This window comes from Heterocephalus glaber, unplaced genomic scaffold (genome assembly GCF_053883595.1).
Source record: "Heterocephalus glaber isolate CG9 unplaced genomic scaffold, H.glaber_assembly_v1.0 deba00001481, whole genome shotgun sequence".
Classification (NCBI taxonomy): domain Eukaryota; kingdom Metazoa; phylum Chordata; class Mammalia; order Rodentia; family Bathyergidae; genus Heterocephalus; species Heterocephalus glaber.
In genome coordinates, this window is record NW_028258317.1 from 16960179 (window position 1) to 16982116 (window position 21938).

At 46.8% G+C, this 21938-nt stretch overlaps 3 protein-coding genes and 1 non-coding gene across 6 annotated transcripts in view; 2 read left to right on the top strand and 2 right to left on the bottom strand.

The window, feature by feature from the left end:
• Ca9 (carbonic anhydrase 9) overlaps positions 1–18417 on the bottom strand; it is a 32683-nt gene extending 14266 nt beyond the window's left edge. Inside the window, exons 1-7 of one of the 2 annotated variants that reach the window (XM_004870155.4) lie at positions 18296–18417; positions 3808–4214; positions 2979–3008; positions 2583–2753; positions 2283–2425; positions 2108–2200; positions 774–840 (exon numbers count right to left, since the gene is read on the bottom strand). In XM_004870155.4, coding sequence (XP_004870212.1) covers positions 774–840; positions 2108–2200; positions 2283–2425; positions 2583–2753; positions 2979–3008; positions 3808–4201 — 898 coding nt within the window. In that variant the 5' untranslated portion in view covers positions 4202–4214; positions 18296–18417. The remainder of the gene's footprint in view (positions 1–773; positions 841–2107; positions 2201–2282; positions 2426–2582; positions 2754–2978; positions 3009–3807; positions 4215–18295) is intronic. The other variant, XM_021248468.2, reaches the window with a different exon arrangement.
• On the bottom strand, positions 5291–21028 carry Ccdc107 (coiled-coil domain containing 107). Of its 2 annotated transcripts, XM_087183723.1 has the most exons (7): positions 20828–21023; positions 20596–20741; positions 18907–18967; positions 18727–18817; positions 18527–18639; positions 18296–18447; positions 5291–10329 (listed from the first exon to the last, which is right to left on the bottom strand). In XM_087183723.1, exons 1-7 carry the CDS (start codon positions 20931–20933, stop codon positions 10267–10269), a joined length of 732 nt encoding a protein of 243 aa, XP_087039849.1. In that variant the 5' UTR covers positions 20934–21023; the 3' UTR covers positions 5291–10266. The 2 variants fall into 2 exon arrangements, with proteins under 2 accessions (XP_087039849.1, XP_004870209.1); XM_004870152.4 differs by lacking the exon at positions 5291–10329 and having other exon boundaries at positions 17858–18447; positions 20828–21028.
• Positions 13966–17946, top strand: Arhgef39 (Rho guanine nucleotide exchange factor 39). Its single transcript, XM_021248471.2, has 9 exons — positions 13966–14172; positions 14366–14460; positions 14696–14816; positions 15052–15170; positions 15974–16044; positions 16262–16390; positions 16529–16758; positions 17302–17390; positions 17558–17946. Exons 1-9 carry the CDS (start codon positions 14035–14037, stop codon positions 17571–17573), a joined length of 1008 nt encoding a protein of 335 aa, XP_021104130.1. The 5' UTR covers positions 13966–14034; the 3' UTR covers positions 17574–17946.
• A 278-nt stretch (positions 21029–21306) lies between the features above and the next one.
• Positions 21307–21579, top strand: LOC147825839 (RNase MRP). The gene has a single exon (XR_015440190.1).
• Positions 21580–21938: the final 359 nt, after the last annotated feature.

The following is a 21938-nucleotide window of genomic DNA, read 5'->3' on the forward strand; positions in this document are numbered from 1 at the left end:
ACTTGCAAATAAACTTAATATTTGTAACTATAAAAAACAGACATAAAAATTCCAAAGGCAGAGTTCCCCGCAGTTTAGCAAAAACCTAAAGGACCAGTAGAGTAAGGTTCAAAATGACCAAGAGTGCTGAACTTGGTGGCACACACCTGTAATCTTAGCACTTAGGAAGCTGAGGCAGGAGGATCACTGTGAACTGGAGGCCAGCCTGAGCTACACAGTGAGTTCAAGGCCATCCTGCTATCTTAAAAAAAAAAAAAAAAGAAAAAGACCCAGAGACCCAGAGTGACTGAGAAGGGAAAGATTTCCAACAAAAAGTATTTATCAATTTAAAATATTGATGCTTATGAATGCAAAATAATTCTCAGAAAAAGCTGAGCTCTCCATACTCAATGCCAGATGTTCCAAACACTATTTTTGGTTCTGTTTGTGCGTGTGTGTGTGTGAACTTTGTTTTCTGTTTGGTTTTTTAACCATCAAGGCTGTAGTTAGCAGTGAGCCTGTGCCTGTTGACTCTAGTCAGCTTCACAGTTATGAAAATCGGAGCTAGTTGACACCTCAGTCTCCTCCATCTCCATCCTGAGATGTGAGGCTCCCAAAAGCAAGTCATTAGGGACTAAGGTGGAGAACAGTGATGGTGAACCTTTTAGAGACCGAATGTCAAACTGCAACCCCAAACCCACTTATTTATTGTAAAGTGCCAACACTGCAATTAAATCTAGGTACTGAGGTACCACCACTTGTATAGAAGATAGTGGCTAGACCAACAAACTGACCTTCCTCTGCAATCTCTTCCAACCGTGACAGCAACTGTTCATAGGCACTGTTTTCTTCTGGGCCCTCCTGGGAAGGGGGAGAAGAGCAGTCAGTGACAATGCAAGACAGACCAAGAACTGTGTCTAGGGCTATGGCTGGAGGCCTGAATAAGGGGTGGATTTCCCATAGTCCTCCATTCCTCACCTCTGAAAATGCTGGAGGAACATAAACTTATTATCCAAAGTCTATTACTCTTGCTTTGTAAACTAACAAGCTTGGTGGACTGTTTTTTGTTGTTGTTGTTGTTGTTTTGGTACCGGGGATCGAACTCAGGTCCTTGCACTTGCGCAGCAGGCAGCAAAACCACTGAGCTAAATCCCCAGCCCATAAAGCATTTTTCTTCTTCTTTTTTTTTTTTTTTTGGACCAGGGATCGAACTCGGGTCCTTGCGCTTGTGCAGCAGGTGATGAAACCACTGAGCTAAATCCCCTGCTGGACTGATTTTTTTTTTTTATGGCAAAGAAGAAGAGGAGAAAGAGGAACTGCCTTTCTGGATACTAAGCCCTCAATGATCTGATCTTTTTTTTTAGTACTGGGTATCGAACTTGGGACCTTGCGCTTGTGAGGAAGGCAGCAGAACCAGTGAGCTAAGTCCCCAGCCCTCCTTTTAACTTTTATAGTCTCCATCATTGACACCTTCACACACACTCCATGGAGCTCCCACAGAAAACCATAATATACCTTGTATGTATTTCTGTTACTTCTGGATTTAAACTCACGGTTTTGACTTTGGAGCATGGTCCTGACATGTTATTTCTCAGGCATTTCTCTCTGAACTTTTTGCTATGAGCTTGGCACTAGTGAGTGAGCCTAGCAAGTATCTAATCCATTCAATTACCACCCCCATCCAATCATGGTATATGTATCCTTGATCCCGTCCAAAGAGATCACAAGTCACTACTGCATCTCAAGAAGGAGAAATGATGGGTCACAGGAGTAGTTGAGAAGTTACTCCTCCTCATGTCTAGTTTCTGGCATCTGCTGCTTTCTGGATGAGTCCTATTCTGAGTCCTTGTGCATACTGTTCTCTCTGGGTGGAATATTTTCTTTTCCACCAGTGAAGACTTAAAGGTTCACCTCCTCTGTGACCACCATTTTTACTGTATCCTTTTATCATATCAGCCTCCTGCACTGCCTTCGGGCTCCTTAGAAGCAAGGACCCTCTGCTTCTGGATTTCTTTTTGTGGTCCAGTGCCTGGTTCACTGTGGGTTTTGAATGAACTAATGAGTGAATGAGGACGGGGTTACACTGAATCCCTAGGGAAGCAGGGAATGGAATGTTCAGGTTTGATACCTCCAGAAGGGCAGCCAACACTGCAAGGCCTCCAGGGCGCCCCAAGGCCTCCTCAACTTTGGAGAACGCGGTGCTGAGGTGAACCACGTGGATCTGGAGAGGACAGGAAGGTCAGAGTGGGGCCTTATCCCCGGCCACACCCCCTTTGCCCCTCCCTGAAGGGCTCGGAGCTCACCTCTGCAGGAAAACGTTGGCCGTCAACAGTGTGCTCTGAGCCAGGGCGATCAGAAGAGCCCCAGTGCAGATGTAACTGCAGGGCCCGGTACTCCCGGCCAGGACTCAGTGCCATCTCTAGGCCGGGCGTCAGAGTCAGCTGCACTGCGTGGGGAGCGGCTCATGAGCCGATCCAGCACTGCCCTTCCCGCGCCCGCCTCACCCCTATGCACCCCTATCTGTAGAGATCGCCCCATCTGTAGGCCCCGCCCCACCCCCCAGTCTCAGCAGCTTTCCAGAGGCTCAGTCCGAGCCCCCTCACCGGTGTGACCATTATTGCGCAGGCGCAGCTCCGGGCGAGGCTGAAGTTCAAAGCCCAGGAGTTGGAGCGGCCCGAGCGCGTGGCGGAAGGAGGTGAGCTCCGGCCGAATGTCTACGGGGGACTGGAAGCGGCCAGCGCAGTCTGGGGACACCTGAGGCCAGGGCGGGTTGCCTAGGGTGAGGGGGTGTGGGAAAGAAGTCTGATGAGGTCAGGAGCTTTTAGGAAACCCAGATTAAAAAAAAAAAAAAAAATGAGGGGTGGAGGTAGGAGGCTCCCGAGCGGGAACTAGAAATCGGGGACTGGGCGGTGGGGGCGGGGGACGCCCAGGATCTGTGAGGGGTCTGGTTGTGGGGCAAATCTGCAGAGTCGGGTCTGTGCTGGGGGTGGGTGTCACACCTCTGTAGCGCCAATGACTGTGGTCATCCCCTGCATGAGAAAGATGAACAGGCCAGTCTTAGAGCCCAGTGCTCCCCAGTGGCCAGAGAGAAAGAGAAGCCTTCTTCCTCCAAACACACAGGGTCTCACGAACTCAGATGTTTTACAGGAACGTAGCAGGTATCGGAAATGCCTGAAGCGGACCAGGTGCAAAACACAGTAGACTGCAACTAAACATGATGCCTCCGCTGGGCGGCATACAGCACTGCTGACCCAGACAGGCCAGTGTGCAGCCGCTGCCCTAGGCTCTGTGTAGTGAGTGGGTGTCTCAGGCTCCAAAATCAGTAGACCATCTTTACTTTCTCCCTTACATATCCCTCCTCCCCACTCATCTCTCTGCCCTCTCTAGTGTCCACTTCTTTCCCAACGTTCCTGGCTTGGAAGTTAAGATACCGGGATCCTCTGGCTGCTGATTTCTTCCTCCTAGTCTCCATTTCTTCACCCAGACTGAAGATGAGGTGATCTCTGCAGGATTTTCCTGCCCTTCCTCTAGCGAACCCCCCGCCCCGTCTTTTCTCTTCCCTTTATCTCTCTCTCTTTCCACAGTCCTCATCTCTTCTCTCCACCCCGCCCCTTTCCCAACTCTTCTAGTTGTCCCCCTCCTTTTTCCTTCTCTGCATCTGTCTCCTAGCTCTGAAGGGAGGAAGGATCTAACGGCATGGGGCACCTGGAAAGGCTGCTGTTAGAGTGCTATACATGCTCCTTCCTGAATGATCAGCCTGGGAAGGGGCGTGGGAAGGGTAGGCGTGGACTTACTGGAGCCTAGATTTGGGGGATGATGACCACTTACCTTTTTGGTCCCTGTGGCCATTATTCTGGGGTCCTTGAGTATGTTCTGGAGCCTCAACAGTGGGTAAATCCTCTAACTTTAGGGAGCCCTCCTCCTCTCCTGGCTTAGAATGGACTTCAGGTGCATCCACCCCTCCGGGTGGACCCTCTTCACTGGGCAGATCCTCCTTCCCCAGTGGATCATCTTCCCCGGATGAACCTCCTTCCATGGAGGGATCCCCCTGCATCCAAGACAGGCTCTGGGGATGGGCAGGCACCGGGAGCAGCAGGAACAGCAGCAGTTGCACAGTAGGGGCTGGAATCAACAGAGGGAGCCAGGGGCTGGGGCACAGGGAAGCCATGTGGCTGACTGGGGTGTCCCAAGACACGGTGTGTACGGGCTGTACGTGCAGCATCGGAAACAGGAGCCTGGTGGGGGAGGAGCAAGCCTTGAGGGGAGTTGGCTGACTCAGAGTGCCCTTTTGTAGAGACGGAATCAAAGTTCCACTGGTCTGTCTGGCCCTGTGCCCCCTCCCCGATATCAAAGCCTGGGTGAGGGTGGAGTAGGGGCAGGTGTGTGCTCAGGCTTATCAGGGTTACAGACTCAAGTTGGAACCCAAGGCACCACCTGGCACTGTATAGGCTCTCCCTGGCACCACCCAGCTGCTTGCCAGCCAGCTTCAGCTAACCCTGGCCTGCTTCCCAGTCCCAGGCAGGGAAGGGGAAAGACGGGAGAGCTGGGGCCCCTGCATCTTCTGGCAGAATGGCAAAGCAATCCCTGCTCAACCAAGGAGCAGGGCAAGCTGCTAGGGGAGTCTGAAGGTGAGTAGGTGGATGGATAGATGATGGGTAGGAGGCAAACTTGAGCATGAACAGAACACTGAGTGTATGTATCAGAGAGACTGATGGGTGTAAACTAAATGTATGTATTTTTCATCTTTTCACTCCCCTCCTCAAAAACCTCTTCAGTGGGTCCCCACTGCTTACCAAAATATGTCCATTTTAGGGCCAGGGATATAGCTCAGTGGCACCTCACCTGTCTTACAAGTGCAAGGTCCTGAGTTCAATCCCCGGTACCGAAAAAAAAATGTCCATTTTTTTCCTTCTCATTTCCAGGTCCCCCAAAACCTTACCCAAAGCTGTGTGTGATGGGGCACACATGTAATCCCAGGACTTGGGAGGCTGAGGCAGGAAGATTCTGAGTTTGAGGGGAGCCTGGCCTTGTATCCAAGAGACCTTTCCATTTTGTTTCCTCCTACTCTCCCAATACTTGGGGTCAGTCATACATTTTTTTTTCTTTTTTGAGACAAGGTCTCTCTATGTAGTCCAGGCATGGCCTTGAGCTCACTATATAGCCCAGGCTGGCCGCAAACACACAGTGGTCCTCCTGCCTCAGCCTCCTGAGTGCTGGGATACAGGTGTGCACCACCACACTGGCTAAACCATTCCTTTTTTAAAATATAAATTTTATTTTATTTTATCCCATCCCCCAAGACCCCTCCCCTCCCTATGTACAAAAGCTTTGTTTCCATTTTGTTCTATTTTCACTTTTTTTCTTCCTTCCTTTCTCCCTCCCTCCTCCCTTGTTCCCCCTTCCCATTTGAACACTTTCTTCCCATTTCCCAACATCCATTATACATCTCAGTCCTTATTTCCACATTCAGCTTCTCACACCAGAGAAACAATGCAGTATTTAAATATGTGTGTACGATTTATTTCACTTAAGAGTATGGTCTCAAGGTCCATCTGTTTAGCTAGAAATGTCCGAAGCTCATCCTTCTTTATGGCAGAGTAGTACTCATTGTATATAAAATCCACATCTTCTTTATCCATTTGTTGGTTGATGGGCATTTGGGCTGTTTCCAAGCTTTAGCTATTACAAACTGTGCCACTCGCTATAAACATGGGCGCACATATATCACTGTGGTATGATTAAAACCATTCATTTTTGTAAACTTTTTTTTTCTTTTTGTGGTGGTGCTGGGGATCAAACCTGGGGCCTCATACATTCTAGGCAAGTGCTCTACCACTAAGCTACACTCCTAATCACAAGCTATTTTTTGCTCCAAACTTTTCATCACCGTTGCTAATCTAGTTCTCACTCCTTGGAATACTATCTATTATTGCATTCAGTATTTATTTAGCACCTACTGTGTGTCAGGCTAGGTAGGACCAGGGTTATGGAAATGAATAAGACAGAGTTTCTGCCTTAAGGAGCTCACAGTCCAATGAGTGAAGGCAAATACTTGCATACTATGTTTAGGGGAGAGAGATTAATTCTGACTCAAGTTATTACAGAATTAGGCAAAATTTGATCAGAACCTTAAAGACAAAGTAGCAGTCCAGTTTGTAAAAACAATGAGAATGATATTCTGGGTGAAGAGAAACATCAAATATTTTGAGCAGGAGAGTGATAGGATCCAGTTTTCATATTCCATCATACTGAGGACTAACAAGAGCATGGACTGGAGGGCAGATGGGGGGGTGGGGAGATGAGGTAGAAGAGTGAGAAGATACCTAGAATGGGCTTGGTGGTCCCAGTTCACCCATTGAATGAACATTTTATTGAGCTTCCTCCAACCCTCCAGATACTGCTCTAGACCCTAGGGATGCAGCATGGAATAAAGAACTCGACTGTTCTGTAGCTCACATTCTGAAAAGGCCCCTATGGCTTTGACAGATCACAAGAGAATAAGGCCATTTCATGTCTATATTTAAGGACTTTGAGTAGGCACATGCCAGTATGGTTGTATCAATATATCGAAATACTTCTAATCCTGTTGTCATATGGCCACAACTCCTAGCTCCAGGGTCCTCTTCTATCCCAGCTCTTCCCTGGGGACTCCGAAGTCCTCATGATCTCTCATTTAAAGGAGTAATGCCTGAAACGTAAGGGGTCCCAGGACCCCACTTGAGTGCCTCAGCCAGCTTCCACTCTGATGGATCAGTGCTTGTATGCTTGTATACTCACTATGGTGTTAAATAGTTTCACTTTCTCCCTTGTATAAGTCCCTTCTTTTCTTAAGACTCAGCTCACAGGCCATCTCTTCCAGAAAGGCTTTCTTAATGAACCTTCTACACCTGTCCAGAGAGATCTGCGGTGTCTTTGAACTACCACCATTCTTTGATTACCCTTGATACTAAACTGGCCCACCATCTAACTCATATAGGGTGATTTATGACATTTTATCTGCCCTAGTAGCCTTGATCTCTCTAAGGGCAGGGTTCAGTATTTGATTGAGTCAGTGTTCTCTTCAGCAGCCATTATAGAACATTTTCTCTCTGCAGATCACACTGCCAGGTGCTTGAGAAATACAAAACTCTAAGATGTCTTTCCTGCTCTCAGGGAGCTCAGGTCAGACCTGTGTGTGTCAAACCACAACTGTCCTAGGAGTGTGACATTCACTACACCCCCCCCCCCTTTTTGAGATAGGGTCTCATGAAGTCACTGAGGAGCCCAGACTGGGCTTAAACTTGCAATCCTTCTGCCTCAGCCTCCCAGAATGCTGGGATTACAGGCATGTACCACCATACCTGGTATGACATTAAATTTTTATGGCATTCTAAATTACCTGCCTTAATAAATATATGAAAAAATTTCCAACACCACTGGTCATTTGAGATACAAATTAAAACACTGAGATTCTATCTCACTCCAGAAAGAATGGCTGTTATCAAGAAATCAACCAATAGCAAATGCTGGCAGGGCCCTGGGGAAAAAGGAACCCCTATCCACTATTGGTGAGAGTGTAGACTGGTACAACCATTGTGGAAATCAGTGTGGAAATTCCTCAAAAAACTAAAACTAGAGGTTCCATTCAACCCAGGTATTCCTCTTCCTGGTATATTCCCGAAAGAATTAAAAGCATCCTACCACAGCAATACATGCACACCCATGTTTATAATGGCACAGTCTGAAATAGGTAAGTCTTCGAAATGGCCCAAATGTCTATCAACCAACAAATGGATAAAGAAGATGTGGGGTTTTTTTTATACAATGGAGTACTACTCTGCCACAAAGAAAGATAAGCTTGAGACATTTCTAGCTAAATGGATGGACCTTGACACCATACTCTTAAGTAAATAAATCGGACACACATATTTAAATACTGCGTTGTTTCTCTGGTGTGAGAAACCAAAAGTGGAAATAAAACAAAATGTATAATACATATTTGGAAATGGGAAGAAAATGTTCAAATGAGAAAGGGAACAGGGAAAGAAGGAAAAGGAGAAAAAAGAAGGAACAAGGGAAAAAGAAGAGAAGAAAAAAATGAAAACCTTTTTGTAAATAAGGAAGGGAAGAAGGGTCAAAGGGGTGAATGGGGAAGAAAGAAGCATAATATATCATGTACAGGTACACATTCCCTATGATGAGTATTATCATTATGTATATCTAAAGTGTACCAATAAAGGTTTTGCTTCAAAAAAAATTACCTGACTTTTCTGAGTGATTGTCATATTGTGGAACAAAATTTGTATGGCTGAATAACAGCTGTTCTCCAAGTGGTCATCTTAAAAGGGAGTCAGTTAAAGACTCAAGGTTGCCTCTACTAGGTTGGGGATATACCTTAATGGCAGAGTACTTTCCTAGCATGCACAAGTATACATGCCAGATTCAATCCCCAGCAACACACATACACAACACACACACACACACACACACACAATTCTAGGTGGTCTTTCTTTTTTTTTTCCATACAGGGTATCAAACTCAGGACCTTGTGCTTGCAATTGTTTGTTTGTTTGGGTACCGGGGATCAAACTGGACCTTGAGCTTGTGAGGCAGGCATGGTGCCACTGAACTAAATCCCCACCCCTGTTTGTTTGTTTTTTGAGACACGGTATTGCTATGTACTTCAAGGTGCCTTGAACTCACTATTTAGCCCAGGCTGGCCTCAAACTCTCTGCAATTCTCTTACTTCAGCCTCCCAAGTTCTGTGGATGATACCAAGGTCTGCTGCTGGCCAGAGCAGTAGCCAGGCTCCCTTGTATCATGGATATAGAGGTCTCCAAGTCCCTGGATGGTTGAGCACTATGAACAGAAGCCTGGGGGACAAATTACCTAGGCAGCCATTCTTGAGCATGGTGTACTGAGGCTCTCTTCTCAAAGCAAAATCAATCATTTTTGCAATTTTGAGCCTGTGAAGGGTGGGGCCTTGTTGGTTCCTCACATGCCTTCAAGGCATCATTTCTATTCCCGTGATGCAAAGTACTGTGCTTCTTTTTAATGCTAAGCTTTTTAGTAGTCAAGCTCTCTTCTGCTCCAACTTTATAGGCCCCAACATTACAGGAGCTTCCTTTCTGGTGAAACTCAAAACTGTTTTTTGTTTTTGTTTTGTTTTTTGAAACAGTCTCACCAAGTTTGTAGCTCAGGCTTGTCTTGAATGTAGCTGCTATGTAGCCAAGGCTGATGCTGAAATTGCAGTGATCCTTCTACCTCAACATCCCAAGTGCTGGGATTACAGATATGTGTCACCATATCTGGCTTCACAACTTTAAAATCACTCAGCTGTGCCATTTGTTCTTCATTCTCAATGTAAAGCTAGCTAAAAGCCCCCAACATTACCCATGCCATAGTCTGAATATTGGACTGTCTTGAAATTTCCTCCCCCAGATTAGTCCACTGTCCTTAATCTCAGTCTCCTGCAATGTCAAATTACCACAAACTAGGTGTCTTTAAACAACAGAAGCCGGGGCGTAGTGGCACATGCCTGTAATTCCAGCACTCAGGTGAGTTCAAGGCTGACCTGGGCTACGTAGTGAGTCCAAGGCCAGCTTTAAATACATAGTGAGACCCTGTCTCAAAACAAAAACAATAACAACAACAACAACAACAAAAACAGAAATGGAGCCAGGTGTGGTGGCTGAGGAAAATGTTGACAAATTTTCTGCCAGATCATAACACGTATGATCTCAAGTCCAACTACCAATAGTGTCTTTCTTCCCAACTGAAACTCCTGAGCTTTGTCTTTAACATCTGCCTTTTTATCAGCATTCTAGTCTGAGCTTTGACCCATCAAGTTCAGCTTCTACATTCTAGGACTGCTTCTCCAGCCAGCCAGCAACTCCAAATCTTTCCAAACTCCACTCACAAGCCAGTTCCAAAGACTTTTGAATCACATGCTCAGGTAGTGTCACAGCAATGACCCTACTCCTGGTACCAAAATCTGTTTGCAAGTCAGCTATACCACTCTCATAATCCAGTCACCTGTCATAAACCCCACCTATGAGCACATGAGGCTTTGTGGGATATTTTAGATCTAAGCTATAACATAATCAAATTGAGGTGGGAGAAGTCATGGGAGCAGAGCCCCATGGGAGACACTAGCCCCACCATGCTAGTGTTTGGAGCTGTATAGCTGGATATCTTTCTTCAATATCAATCTCAGTTTTTGTTCATTTTTTCCTCTTACCAAATATTCTAAACATTTTGGTCTTTTGAGTATTTCTCTCCAGCGTTGCAATGTTTATTTGCATATCTTTATGTGGATCCTTTTTCACCATCTCTGGGGCTTTCTCTTGGTATTTCAGAGCGCGAATCTGCCTATAAGGTAGAGGTAGCACTCTGTTACAGCTAATATTCCAAATGTCTTCTCTACAGCTTTGTTTCTTCCTTAGCTCTCTGTCTGTGTGGCCAATTCTCTTGTTTGGGTAGAGATATGTATTTAGTTCCTGAATCATGCCTTCACAGATGGGAGTCTGCCAAACCCCAAAACACTTCTGAGCTCCCAGAGTTCTTGTGTCTGGAGTGTCTTCAGGTTAGGACAGAGTGTACTCAAGACTAACCAACTAGTGCACTCGCCAGCTGGTGTAGGAACACTCTGCAGTTGTATAAGGCTATGCCTTTGGTCATTAGGGTCTGTGTTTTCAAACACTGAGGAACACGTTACTAAAACATGTTTCTGACTAGCCCTGAGTTTGCAGAGGAGGGAGCTGTTCATTGGTGGGGTAGAAAGAGAAAAGTCCCTTTCTCTCCAGCTATGGATTGGGAACAAAGACAGATCAGAGTCCTATTGAGGCCCTGAGGCTGACTTGTAGTCTGGGCCAAATGCACCATCTGTATCAGTAGTTTCCTAGGGCTGCCATAACAGATTATCACAAACTAAGTGTCTTAAAACAACAGAAATAGAGCCAGGTGTGGTGGCATGTGCCTGTAATCCCAGCACTTGGGAGGCTAAGGCAGGAGGATTGCCATGAGTTCGAGGCCTGCCTGAGCTACATAGTTTAAGGCCAATCTGAACTACACTTGAGACTCTCAAAAAAACAAAAACAAACAACAGAAATATATTCTCTCACAGTTCTGGAAACCAGAAGTCTGAAATCAAGTTGTGGGCAGGGGCAGGCTCCATCTGAAGGTTTTAGTGAAAAATCTTTTCTTGCCTCTTCCAGAATCTGGTGACTCCTCTGCTTATGGCTGCATAACTATAATATCTGCCTTCTTCACATGGCCTTTTCCTCTTGTCCTTGTATCTCTCCATGTGGTGTCTTTTTTTTTTTTTTTAAAGATAGGTTAGGGTCTCACTATGTACTTTAGGCTGGCCTTGAACTCACAAGGTAGCCCAGACCAGTCTCGAACTTGCGGCAATCCTCTTGCATCAGCCTCCTGAGTGCTGGTATTACAGATGTGTACCACCATGCCCCTTAAGGCATCTCTTATAGACATTTGTCATTGGATTTAAGGCCCACTGAGATAATCTAAGATCTCTTTTCAAAATCCTTAATTATATCTGCAAAGACTTTTCTCTACCCATCTTCCACCCATTGACATGCTCTGGGGGTTTTGAGATGGACATGGACATGTCTTATTGGGAACACCATTTAGTCTATTAACAATGTGGTAAAACTGAAATGGAGAAAATACACAAGATGTCTTCATGCACAGAATGTTCTCAATGTATCTCCTTAGCTTTGCCCTGTTCTTCCTTGAGTTGGGTGCTCCCCAACCCCATCCCAACCTGTGCTGATTTCCCCACTCTTCTTCCATCCACTCAAACATGCTCACACATGGGCACCATAATCACACACACCCATCACCAGTGGTGCCCCAGGCATTGTGCTTTTTTCTCATCTCCTGGGCTCACAGTGATACTGCTTACCATGGGATTATCTTCCCTCTTCCTTACTTGAGCTGTTAGTGTGACTGTTACTCATTATTTGAGATATTATAACCAGTCCTCCTATCTGGTGTCAACAGTTTTCTTGGTATCTAAATGTAAGACACAGTCTGTACAAACTCTCATTTTTCTCCATCCAAGACCTTTAAGTTTTTCCTAAGCCCAGCATTTTTCCATTCTCAGAATTCTTAGAATGTCAGAGCTGGAGGGGAGCTCAGAACCCTGACAATTTCCTGATTCTTGGCTTGGAGCCCAGATTCCTGAGTCCAAAATGTTTGGAATGGGGTCTAAAGTTTCTCTCTTACATTTTGTTTCTTGATATGAAATAATTTTCTAATTACAAAATAATGCATGCTTAATGCAGAATTCTTGGAAAAGGTGAAGAAAAATTTGAGGGAATTTAAAAAGTTACCCTGTTTGTTCATACCTTTAGCCTCAGTGATTCACTACCTGGCACAGGTTGGGTACTAAATACATATTTGTTCAATTATCTTCAGTCTCATCACCCAGAGATGAAAAATTTGTTTTTGTTTAGCCTTCCAATCTCTCTCTCTCTCTCTCTCTCTCTCTCTCTCTCTCTCTCTCTCTCTCTCTGTGTGTGTGTGTGTGTGTGTACATTTTTTTTCTGGTACCAGGGATCCAACTCAGGACCTTGCTCTTTCGAGGCAGGTGCAGTGGCACTGCGCTAAATCCCCAGTCCTATATATTTTTATACAAAGGGGATCATTTTACATGCATCTTTGTAGCTTGCTTTTTTCCTCTCAGCAATTTAATTTGTATGTTTTCCCACATAAATAGCTTTTAGTGGAGGGGAGGGTACTGTAGATTGAGCCCAGGACTTTCAAAGTGACCTGTACCTCCAGCTCATTTTTTTTCCCAGCCCATTTTTTGAGACAGGGTCTTGCTAAGTTTTCCAGGCTGTGCTCGAACTTGTTATCCTTCTGCCTCAGCCTCTCAGAGTGCTGGGATTTCAGGAGGGCGCCACCACACCTGGCTTGGTAGCTTTTTTATTACATCATTTTTAACATTTTTATATTATTTCTTCAAATGTCTGTACCATACTTTTGCTAACCAGTTCTTTAGCACTAGACATTTAGATGATTTCCAATTTTCTGTTGTTATAAACATTTGGCAGCTATCGTGGTACATGTATTTCTCCACATAACCATTCAGGGTGCAATCTTGGGTCTAAAATGTAGGCACATTTGAAGATTTCTGACACATACTAACAAAATGGCACTGTCAATTTACCTTCCAGGGCTACTTTCAATGTTTCAAAAGGCCTAAGTTAGAAAAATCTGGTATATTTTATCTTATTTTAGGCACCAGGGATCGAACTTGGGACCTCGTGCTTGCAAGACAGGTAGCAGAACCACTGAGCTAAATCCCCGGCCAGTATATTATTTATTTGTTTGTTTGTTTGTTTATTAAAATTTATTTTTGGTACCGAGGATGGAACTCAGGACCTTGTGCTTGCAAGGCAGGCGGCAGAACCACTGAGCTAAATCTCCAGCCCTTGGTATATTTTATTTTTGACAAGGCACACAGACTAATCAACTCAAAGCTTTTGCTTTGGACCAGAATTACAGCAGATCCAAACTACTATGTTAATTACTGACGGCTGCCAGAAGCTAGCTGGCTAAGTTTTGCGTCAGTGTGAAATGAAAAACAACAGTAGCTCAAAAGCTAAACTGCCTAGGGCCCAGAATGTTCCTAAGTAGTGAAAGCATTGGGAATGACTGAACCCTCAGTGTCTGGCATGGACCAGGACGGAATATGTACCCTAATTATCTCCCCATTCCCACTTCTACAGATAGGGAACTAAGGCTCTGCCAATGGCTGTACCTCCCGAGTTTCTGGACTCTTAAATCCTGGCTGCTTCCCAACTTAGTGCTGCGCAGAGGTGAGCCAGACCTCAACCCCACCCTGCCCCACCGGGCCCGAGCCCACAGCGCCGCCCTTACGGTGGGGCGGCCCGAGGCCGAGGAGACCGGGTGGGGCCGGCGGTCGTTGAGCGTGCTCAGTCCTGCGCTCTGCTCCCGGCTGCAGCCCCGCTGCTCCGCCCCTGGAGCTGTTGGGATTTGAATCTCTGGCGGGCTGCAGCCGGAAGCGTCCAGGCCTTGGTTGGTCAGGCAATGGCGAGCCCCGGCACTGGCGCGCGGTGCCCGCTGCTGGAGCAGCGTGCTCGTTGGGAGCGGAAACGCGCCTGCACTGCCCGGGAGCTGTTGGAGACTGAGCGGCGCTACCAGGAACAACTGGGGCTAGTGGACACGGTGCGGGCCTCCCGGGATGGGGCGGCAGGCCCAGGGTGTGGGAGGGTCTCTGAGATCGGTGACCCCGAGTATGGTAGGTCTTGGACGGTCTGCCTGCATGTAGAGAGCTCGGGCTGACGCTACACTTTCTGCCTGCACCATGGCTTTGGGCTTTTTCTCCAGACTCAGATCCCTGTGTTCTCTCCTTCCACAGTACTTCTTGGGGATCCTGAAAGCCAAGGGGACCCTGCCGCCTCCAGAGCGCCAGGCTCTGTTTGGGTGCTGGGAGCTCATTTACGGCGCAAGCCTGTGAGTGGAAAGACCACAAGGAGAAGAGGGAGGGCTTTGTCTCTGGCACAAGCGCAGAATCACAGGTTCATGTCGGAGTCGATTTTCCCACCTGTGGCCTTGGCCCAGTGCCTGCCCTCTTCACCATCTGCAAAATGGGGCAATAACATTACCTCCGGGTCAGGGTTTTAAGAATTAAATGAGGGTGTGCTCGAGTAGTTCTTGGGTTGCCCTTTTATTGTTTTTTCCCACACAGAGAACTGCTTCCCTACCTGGAAGGAGGACACTGGGGACAGGGGCTAGAAGGCTTTTGCCTCCACCTGGAGCTCTACACCCAATTTGCTGCCAACGCAGAGAGGTCCCAGACCACCCTACGGGTAACTTGGAAATGACCTCAAACCCATCCCCCTTTCTTTGTTTGCGTCCTACATCTTCTCTTACTCTTCCTTCATACAGTTCCTGCATTTATAGAGCTGGACTAAGTTCCCAGCAGGGAGACCAGGTTTCTCTCAGGAGCACATGGCTTACTGAAGCCTGGAGATGTGTACACAGATGAACACAATAGGAGTGGCTTCTCTCCTTGCTGCCCAATCTCTTTCTCCCTCACTCTAGGAGCAGCTAAAGAAAAACAAACGTTTCCGAAAGTTTGTGAAGCTTCAGGAAGGCCGCCCTCAGTTTGGAGGCCTTCAGCTACAGGACCTGCTCCTTCTGCCTCTGCAGCGGCTCCATCAGTGAGTGAATCCCTTTAACTCAAACCAACCTCTTGAGACGGTATAACCGGGCCTCACCTTTGTGAGAAGACATGGAGTCTATCCCAACCCCCTGCCACTCTTGGGCCAAATTTCCCAGGGTAACTGTGAAGCCAGAGGAGTACTCAGATCAGCAGTCTCAGGCATGTGACTGTGGAACTTTATATTAAGGCGAGAGGGTCTGCACTAGGGCCTGAAATGGGGTATTTGGAGAGAAGGGACCAGTCTGCACTAGTTTTTTGGTACCAGGGATCAAACTCGGGTCCTTGCCCTTGCGCAGCTGGTGGCAAAACCACTGAGCCCCCAGCTTTTGTTTTTGTTTTTTCCGAGACAGGGCGTTGCTATGTATCCCAGCGATCCCAACTCTCAGTGATCCTCCTGCCTCAGCCTCCTAACAGCTGGGATTATTACAGGCATGCGCCATCACACCCAGCTACAATTTCAATCCCTGGTAATGAGCTAAGGGCTGGCATCCTCCTTGGTTTAATTTACCATCTTCTGATCTGACCTCTGAACTATGGTCTGCCATTGACTTTTCAGTGTGTGAGCCCAGGCTCTGAGTCCCAGATGGAAGGGAATACAGTATCCACAGCAGATCTTTCCAGGCCCTGCAAATGAATAATGTGGGTAGACTGATCTTGTCAAGCACAGGCAGAGGGAGATTTGCTCTACTTTTTTTTTGGTACTGGGGATATCGAACTCAGGACCTTGCGCTTGCAAGGCAGGTGAGGCGCCACTGAGCTAAATCCCCGGCTCTACTTCTTATTCTTACTGTCCAATTCCAGGTATGAGAATCTCGTCATTGCTTTGGCTGAAAACACAGGTCCCAACAGCCCTGACCACCAGCAGCTCACACGTAGGTTCTTGCTCCTCTCCAGTATCCCTGTCTAGTTTTGCCCTCCCTGAGTCTGGTATGTCTTTATCTTCCATTAATATGTATAGTGTCCTTGTTTATCTTTTCTTCAAGAGATTAAGCCCCCAACCCAGATCCCCTCCAGAATAGCCTCTTTTACCACCATCAGTCGCCCAAAGTCAAAACTATATTGGGAGTGATGTGGAGGATGCTATTCCAGGGGCTGCCCGGCTGGTAAGTGAAACCGCCCAGAGAGTCCACACCATTGATCAGAAACAGAAGAATGATCAGCACCTTCGGCGTGTCCAGGCTTTGCTCAGTGGACGCCAGGCGAAGGGGCTTACCTCAGGTAGACCATGTACTTCCCCTTTAATCCTCAACTGCTCGGTGCTTACTCACCTCTTCCTCTACAGAGCCAGCACATACCCCATTTCCTCAGCCTCCCTTTCCTTCTAGTCCCATGGATAACGGCCCTTCCATTCTCCAGGACGCTGGTTCCTACGCCAGGGCTGGCTGTTGGTGGTGCCTCCCACTGGGGAGCCTCGGCCTCGTATGTTTTTCCTCTTCTCTGATGTGCTTCTCATGGCCAAGCCCCGACCCTCATTGCACCTGCTGAAGAGTGGCACCTTTGCCTGCAGGGCCCTCTACCCCATGGCCCAGTGTCTACTCTGCAGGGTCTTTGGTCACTCAGGAGGTCCTTGTGGGGGATTGCTCAGCGTAAGTAATAGGTGGGGACATTAGTTGCAAAATATATTTCCAATGCTTATGGACTGGTTTACCTCCTTGGCCTGAGTCCCTCCTCATGGGAACGTCAGGATACAGAGAGGATAGCTGAGGGTTGGGGTTCATATTTCTCATCTCATCCCTGAATTACCTCCATGGAAACAATGAGGGCTTTAGCCTGGAATTATTATTATTTTTTTTTTTGGTACCAGGGATCGAACTTGGGACCTTGCGCTTGCGAGGCAGGTGGTGGAACCACTGAGCTAAATCCCTGGCCCCAGAATGATTTTTTTTTACAAGGAGAAAACCTAGACATCTATTAAATCAGAGCCAATGAAAGAACAAATACACAAAAGTAACAACTTAATACAGGAAACCCCAAAAGAACATAACCCCACATTACTAAATAAATCAAGAAGCATACAAAAATTTAAACCTATAAGATGTCTGATAGAAACACATTAAATATTCCAATGAGTTGGGTGTGGTTAGCCTGGAATTTTCTAAGCTATGCACTAAGTGGTGGTCTCTCTCTAGCTGTCCTTCCCTCGTGAGAAGCTACTGCTTATGTCCACAGACCAGGAAGAGCTGTCACACTGGTACCAGAGTCTGGCTTTGGCTATCAGGTAAGTTGTGTCTTCACACAGAAGAGTGCTGTGCAAGTCCCATGACTAGAAATGAGCAAGTCTGATATTAGCTTGATCCTACATCTGCCTGTGACCGGCCCCAACCCTGCCCGTGACTATGTCTGAAGAGTGCTCTTGCTAGTGCCTGAACTGTTTTCTTTCCATAGCAGCCAGAAGAACTAGAAGAACCTTACAAATTCCAGAATTCAGGACACTTCAGGGATAGGGCAGAGCCAGTACAGATCTTCTAAAGCACTAAACAAAGTGAGACCTTTCCTAGCTTGACAAGGGTCATTGTGTGTTTGCCAAACTACTCTGGGTCATCAGACCAGCTCTTAAGAATTAGGAAATCAACTGTGACCCAAATGACTATAAATAATCTGGACCAGCCCCTGTGACACAGATGAGGGGCTTTGGGACTCATACGCTCATGCTGTCTATAACCAGTTGTTTATCAAGATTGCAACTTTGGAATTGTGACTATTTTTATTTTTATGTTGTGATATAATTTATTTTCCCACTGGATTTTAATAAAGTTTTTTTGGTTTTTGTTTTTTTTCTTTTGAAAGACTGTTCTGTCTCAGCTATGAGAAAAGGGATTTCTGGGTTGTGAAGGCTGGTAGCCTCAGTAATACAAGGAAGAGAACTGGAGCTCCCTCTGTCTGCTCTGCTCTCATTCTGGAAGGAAGCCGCTTTTGTCCTAATAAGGAAAGCTTTTCAAGGAGGCCTGGCTGTCCTTAGTCACCTAGTATGGGTGTATGATCAACTGGGAGGGAATAGTGCACAGGAGCATCCAGTCACAGGAATAGACTTGGTTTTACTAGACCTTCAGTGGTTGTCCTTCCTTCCTGGCTGGAGCTGTGCCTGGGACTCTTTGTCACAGGCTTGGTGCATCTTTTCCTTACCCCTTGCTCTAGTTGCCAGGAAGTAGCTAGGTTCCATGTCTGTGTGTTCCAGTTTACAGGTTCCTTCCAGGCCTGACTGTCACCAGCCTCTTCCTCTTCCTCCTCCTCCTCCTCCTTTATTCGTAAATCCTCAGGAAAAGGTATGCTGGCCTCTGTGAAGGCAAAGATCAGCATGCTCCAATTTCTGGGACTTTATCTTACCCTCACCAGATTCAACTTCCAACTCTTTACCTGACTCTGGAGCCTCCACACTGTTTTCTGGCTTGCAGTCTTGGAGAAGCTGGTGAATGGTCTGTAGTTTCTTGTCCAAAAGCTCCCGCTCAGTTCCAACCAGAGTAGTCACACTGCAGAAATACCCACTCAGAACCTGCCCAGTCTGTCCCTGAATTTCCCACCCAGCACAATCCCCCCACCCCCCACCAAATTCTCACTGCTCAAAAAGGGGGTCCAGCTGGGCCATCAGGACGTTCAGGTGCTGCTCTGTCTGAGCCAGCTGTTGTGTCAGCTGGGCCAGCTCTTGCTCTGGAGATAAGGGAAAGGGGGGGGGTTATTTATATTCTGCTTTCCCCAATCTCTCCACCAATCTCCCCACCAAGCACAGTTTAACTTACCTGACTGCAGTGATTCCTTCTTGCCTTTCTCTTCTTGGAGAACTGCAACCTCATCTTTGCCCTGTTGTAGAAGAAGGAAAGGGCAATACTGCAGCAACAAGGTTCTGCTCTAGCACCTCAGTTTCCAAAGCCAATAAGGAGAGAAGCAGAGTTTTCGGTGGAGAAAACAATTGAGTTTTTAGCTCAAAAAAATCAGAATCATTTCCAGGGCCAGGGATTTAGCTCAGTGGCACTGTGCCTGCCTCACGAGCACAAGGTCCTGAGTTCAATCCCCAGTACCAAAAAAAATCAATCATTTCCAGTCCAGCTCTTCACATAACATACCAATATGCCCCACATGTGATCACTGCTGAAACATTTCCAGGAATGAGCAACTCTCTTCCAGTTTGATAAAGCTGATTGTCAGATAGTTCATATACAAAGCCAAAATCTTTATCTTCTTTCCATGATGCTGATTAGGGATTAGAGCTCTCCAAATAATGTGTCTCTTCAACATGATAGCCCCTCAGGAATTTGAAGACAATGGTCGTACTCCTTCCTACCTGTCTTGTGTGAGAATGTGTGTGTGTGTGTGTGTGTGTGTGTGTCTGTGTTCGCTGGGGATCAAACCCAGGGCCTCTGCTCTACCAATGAGCCACAACCCCAACACTTCTCCAGAGTTTGTGGTATAAAATCTTCAACCTTTTCTATTAGTGCCCAATTCATGTTTTTTCTCTGGTTGCTTTATTGAGCATGTAAGTGCTCTTAAAGCAGTACCTTCGTGAGAATAAAATTCTCCTAGTGTTCTGATCAGCAGATGAAGCACAATACTTTGTTCTGAGCACTGATTTGGGAAGTTGTCATATCACATAATGAATTTACATAGTAGCTGGAAGTTTTTCACATCTACTAAGTTATGTTTCTTCCTGACCTGTACTTGGATCCAAGAACTGAGTTTAATCTATCCTTGTGAAATTTCATCATTAAAATCATTCATCTTCGCCTATCAAGTCTACTTGGGATCATTTTTAGCTACCTCTTCTAATTTCATATCATCTCCAAGTTAGTTCAACCCTCTTATTTCCTTAACCTAGTAAGTGATAGGATCAGGGCTGAAGATAAAGCCCTGGGTGGTACTACTTTCCATTTCAACAGTTTCAATCCACCAAAATGTGTCACTTTTCAGGGCCTCTTAAGGAAAACCTGAGACTGCTCAGACACACTGTAGCTGCAGCAATCAACCACTTGTGCCAAGTTTGGAACCTCGCCAGGAACCGCACTTAAGTAGTTTAGACACTAGTTGGGTTAAAATCTCAGCTCCATTAGTAACTGAGTGGGTGACCCCAAGCAAAGGACTGCTCTTCACTGGATTGTGGGAAGATTAAATGTGACGGTCACTCTGTATTTACCAGGCGCCCTTCACATCCATTACTTCTCGATCCTTATACTGTGGCACCCCGGGCAATTTAGCGACTTAGCGAGGCCTTATTTTAAAAAATAAATAAAGATGGGATGTAGCTCAGTGCAAAGGCCCTGGGTTCAATCTTCAATACCACCAAAGGAGAAAACAAAAACAAAAGCACTTGTGGGAAAGCCAAGGAACTACTGTATGTTTTACGGACAGTCGGCAATTGGTATCTTGGTTTTGGTACCATGGCGCCCCCGTGGGAGATTTAGGCCCGGGGCACCCCACTCACGGCCGTACCGCACCTGCAAACACTTGTAAAGCACAAAGGCCACGACGCCCGCGGTGTATAGCGCCCCCCAAGGTAGCGCCCGGGCAGGCTCGCGCTGGTCCTTGGGCGGCAGTCGCTGCCAGGGTTCGGTGGCCCCAGGGCCGACCTGGGCGCAGTGCCCTGCAGAGGGAGGGCAGAGAGCCATCAGCACAGCGGCGACTCCGCCCAGGCAGTCCCAGCCTCCCTCCAGCAGCCCTTGCTGGTACCTGGGTGTGCCGTGTGGTGGCGGCTGGGGCACTCTCCAAGAACCCCGACTAACGCAGACACAAGCAGCAGCCACAACACACACAACAGCGAAACCGCTCCCGCCATTGCTGGGGCACAAGGGATCGCGCTCGGTTCTTAGTCCTTGCAGCGTTGACTTCCCGTACCAGTGCGCACGCGCACAAGCGACTCGCGCTGGCCCAGCTCTGGGCTTCCTAGGGCGTCTACGCCGCTTCCAGTGGGGCGGGACCAGATATATTTGCATGAGGGCGTGTCCGTCTGGCTTTTCCAATTTAGTTAATTTCTTATCTATTTAGGTATTCTTTTAGCCAGAATGGCTCCAAAATTTTTCAAGTCTTAAAATATTATGTTTTTTAAAAGATTTTTTTTAATCTTTCATAACACTAACTTTCTCACCCTAATCACAAAGAGGTAACTCTCCCAGTGGTATAAAATCTTGAGAGCCCAACTCACACGACGGGTTCGTGCTGAAGGCCTGTTTCCTAGGCTACAAACGGAGGACTGGTTCCTCGTTCCTTTGCCTAGGGGAAAGTCCCCGGACCTTGGGCAGAGAGTGCCACGTGCATAAGCACGTAGACTTTACCCGCGTTTCACGCTTAGTCCGCCAAGAAGCTCCACCTGGCAGGTGGAGAGCTGAGCGGCGTGTGAGCGGGACGTCATCCGTCAGCTTATCTAGTAACGCAGGCAGTGCGTCCGTACGCACCAACCTCACGGGGCTCATTCTCAGCGCAGCTACCTTTTTTTATTAGCTCCCTTGCCTTTGTTTTGTCTTTTTCGTAGCTTAATACTAGGTACCCTACTATTTTCTTGTGCCTCATTTTTCAGATTACTTTGGGCAAATTATTTAGTCTCTCTCTGGGCCTCAGCTTGCAGTTTGAGGAATGGAGATGACACTCATGCCCCTCAAGGTTGTTATGATGATTAAATGAGATACTCTAAGTAGAATGCTTAAAACTATTCCTAGTAGTGATTTGAATTTGAACAGCTACTGTAAGGATCAGGCAGTTGAAATTACATTAACTCTCTTCGGGATGTCCCACCTCCTTTTCCTTTTGTGCACTTGACTTACACAACCTTCAGTTCTGAGCTGAA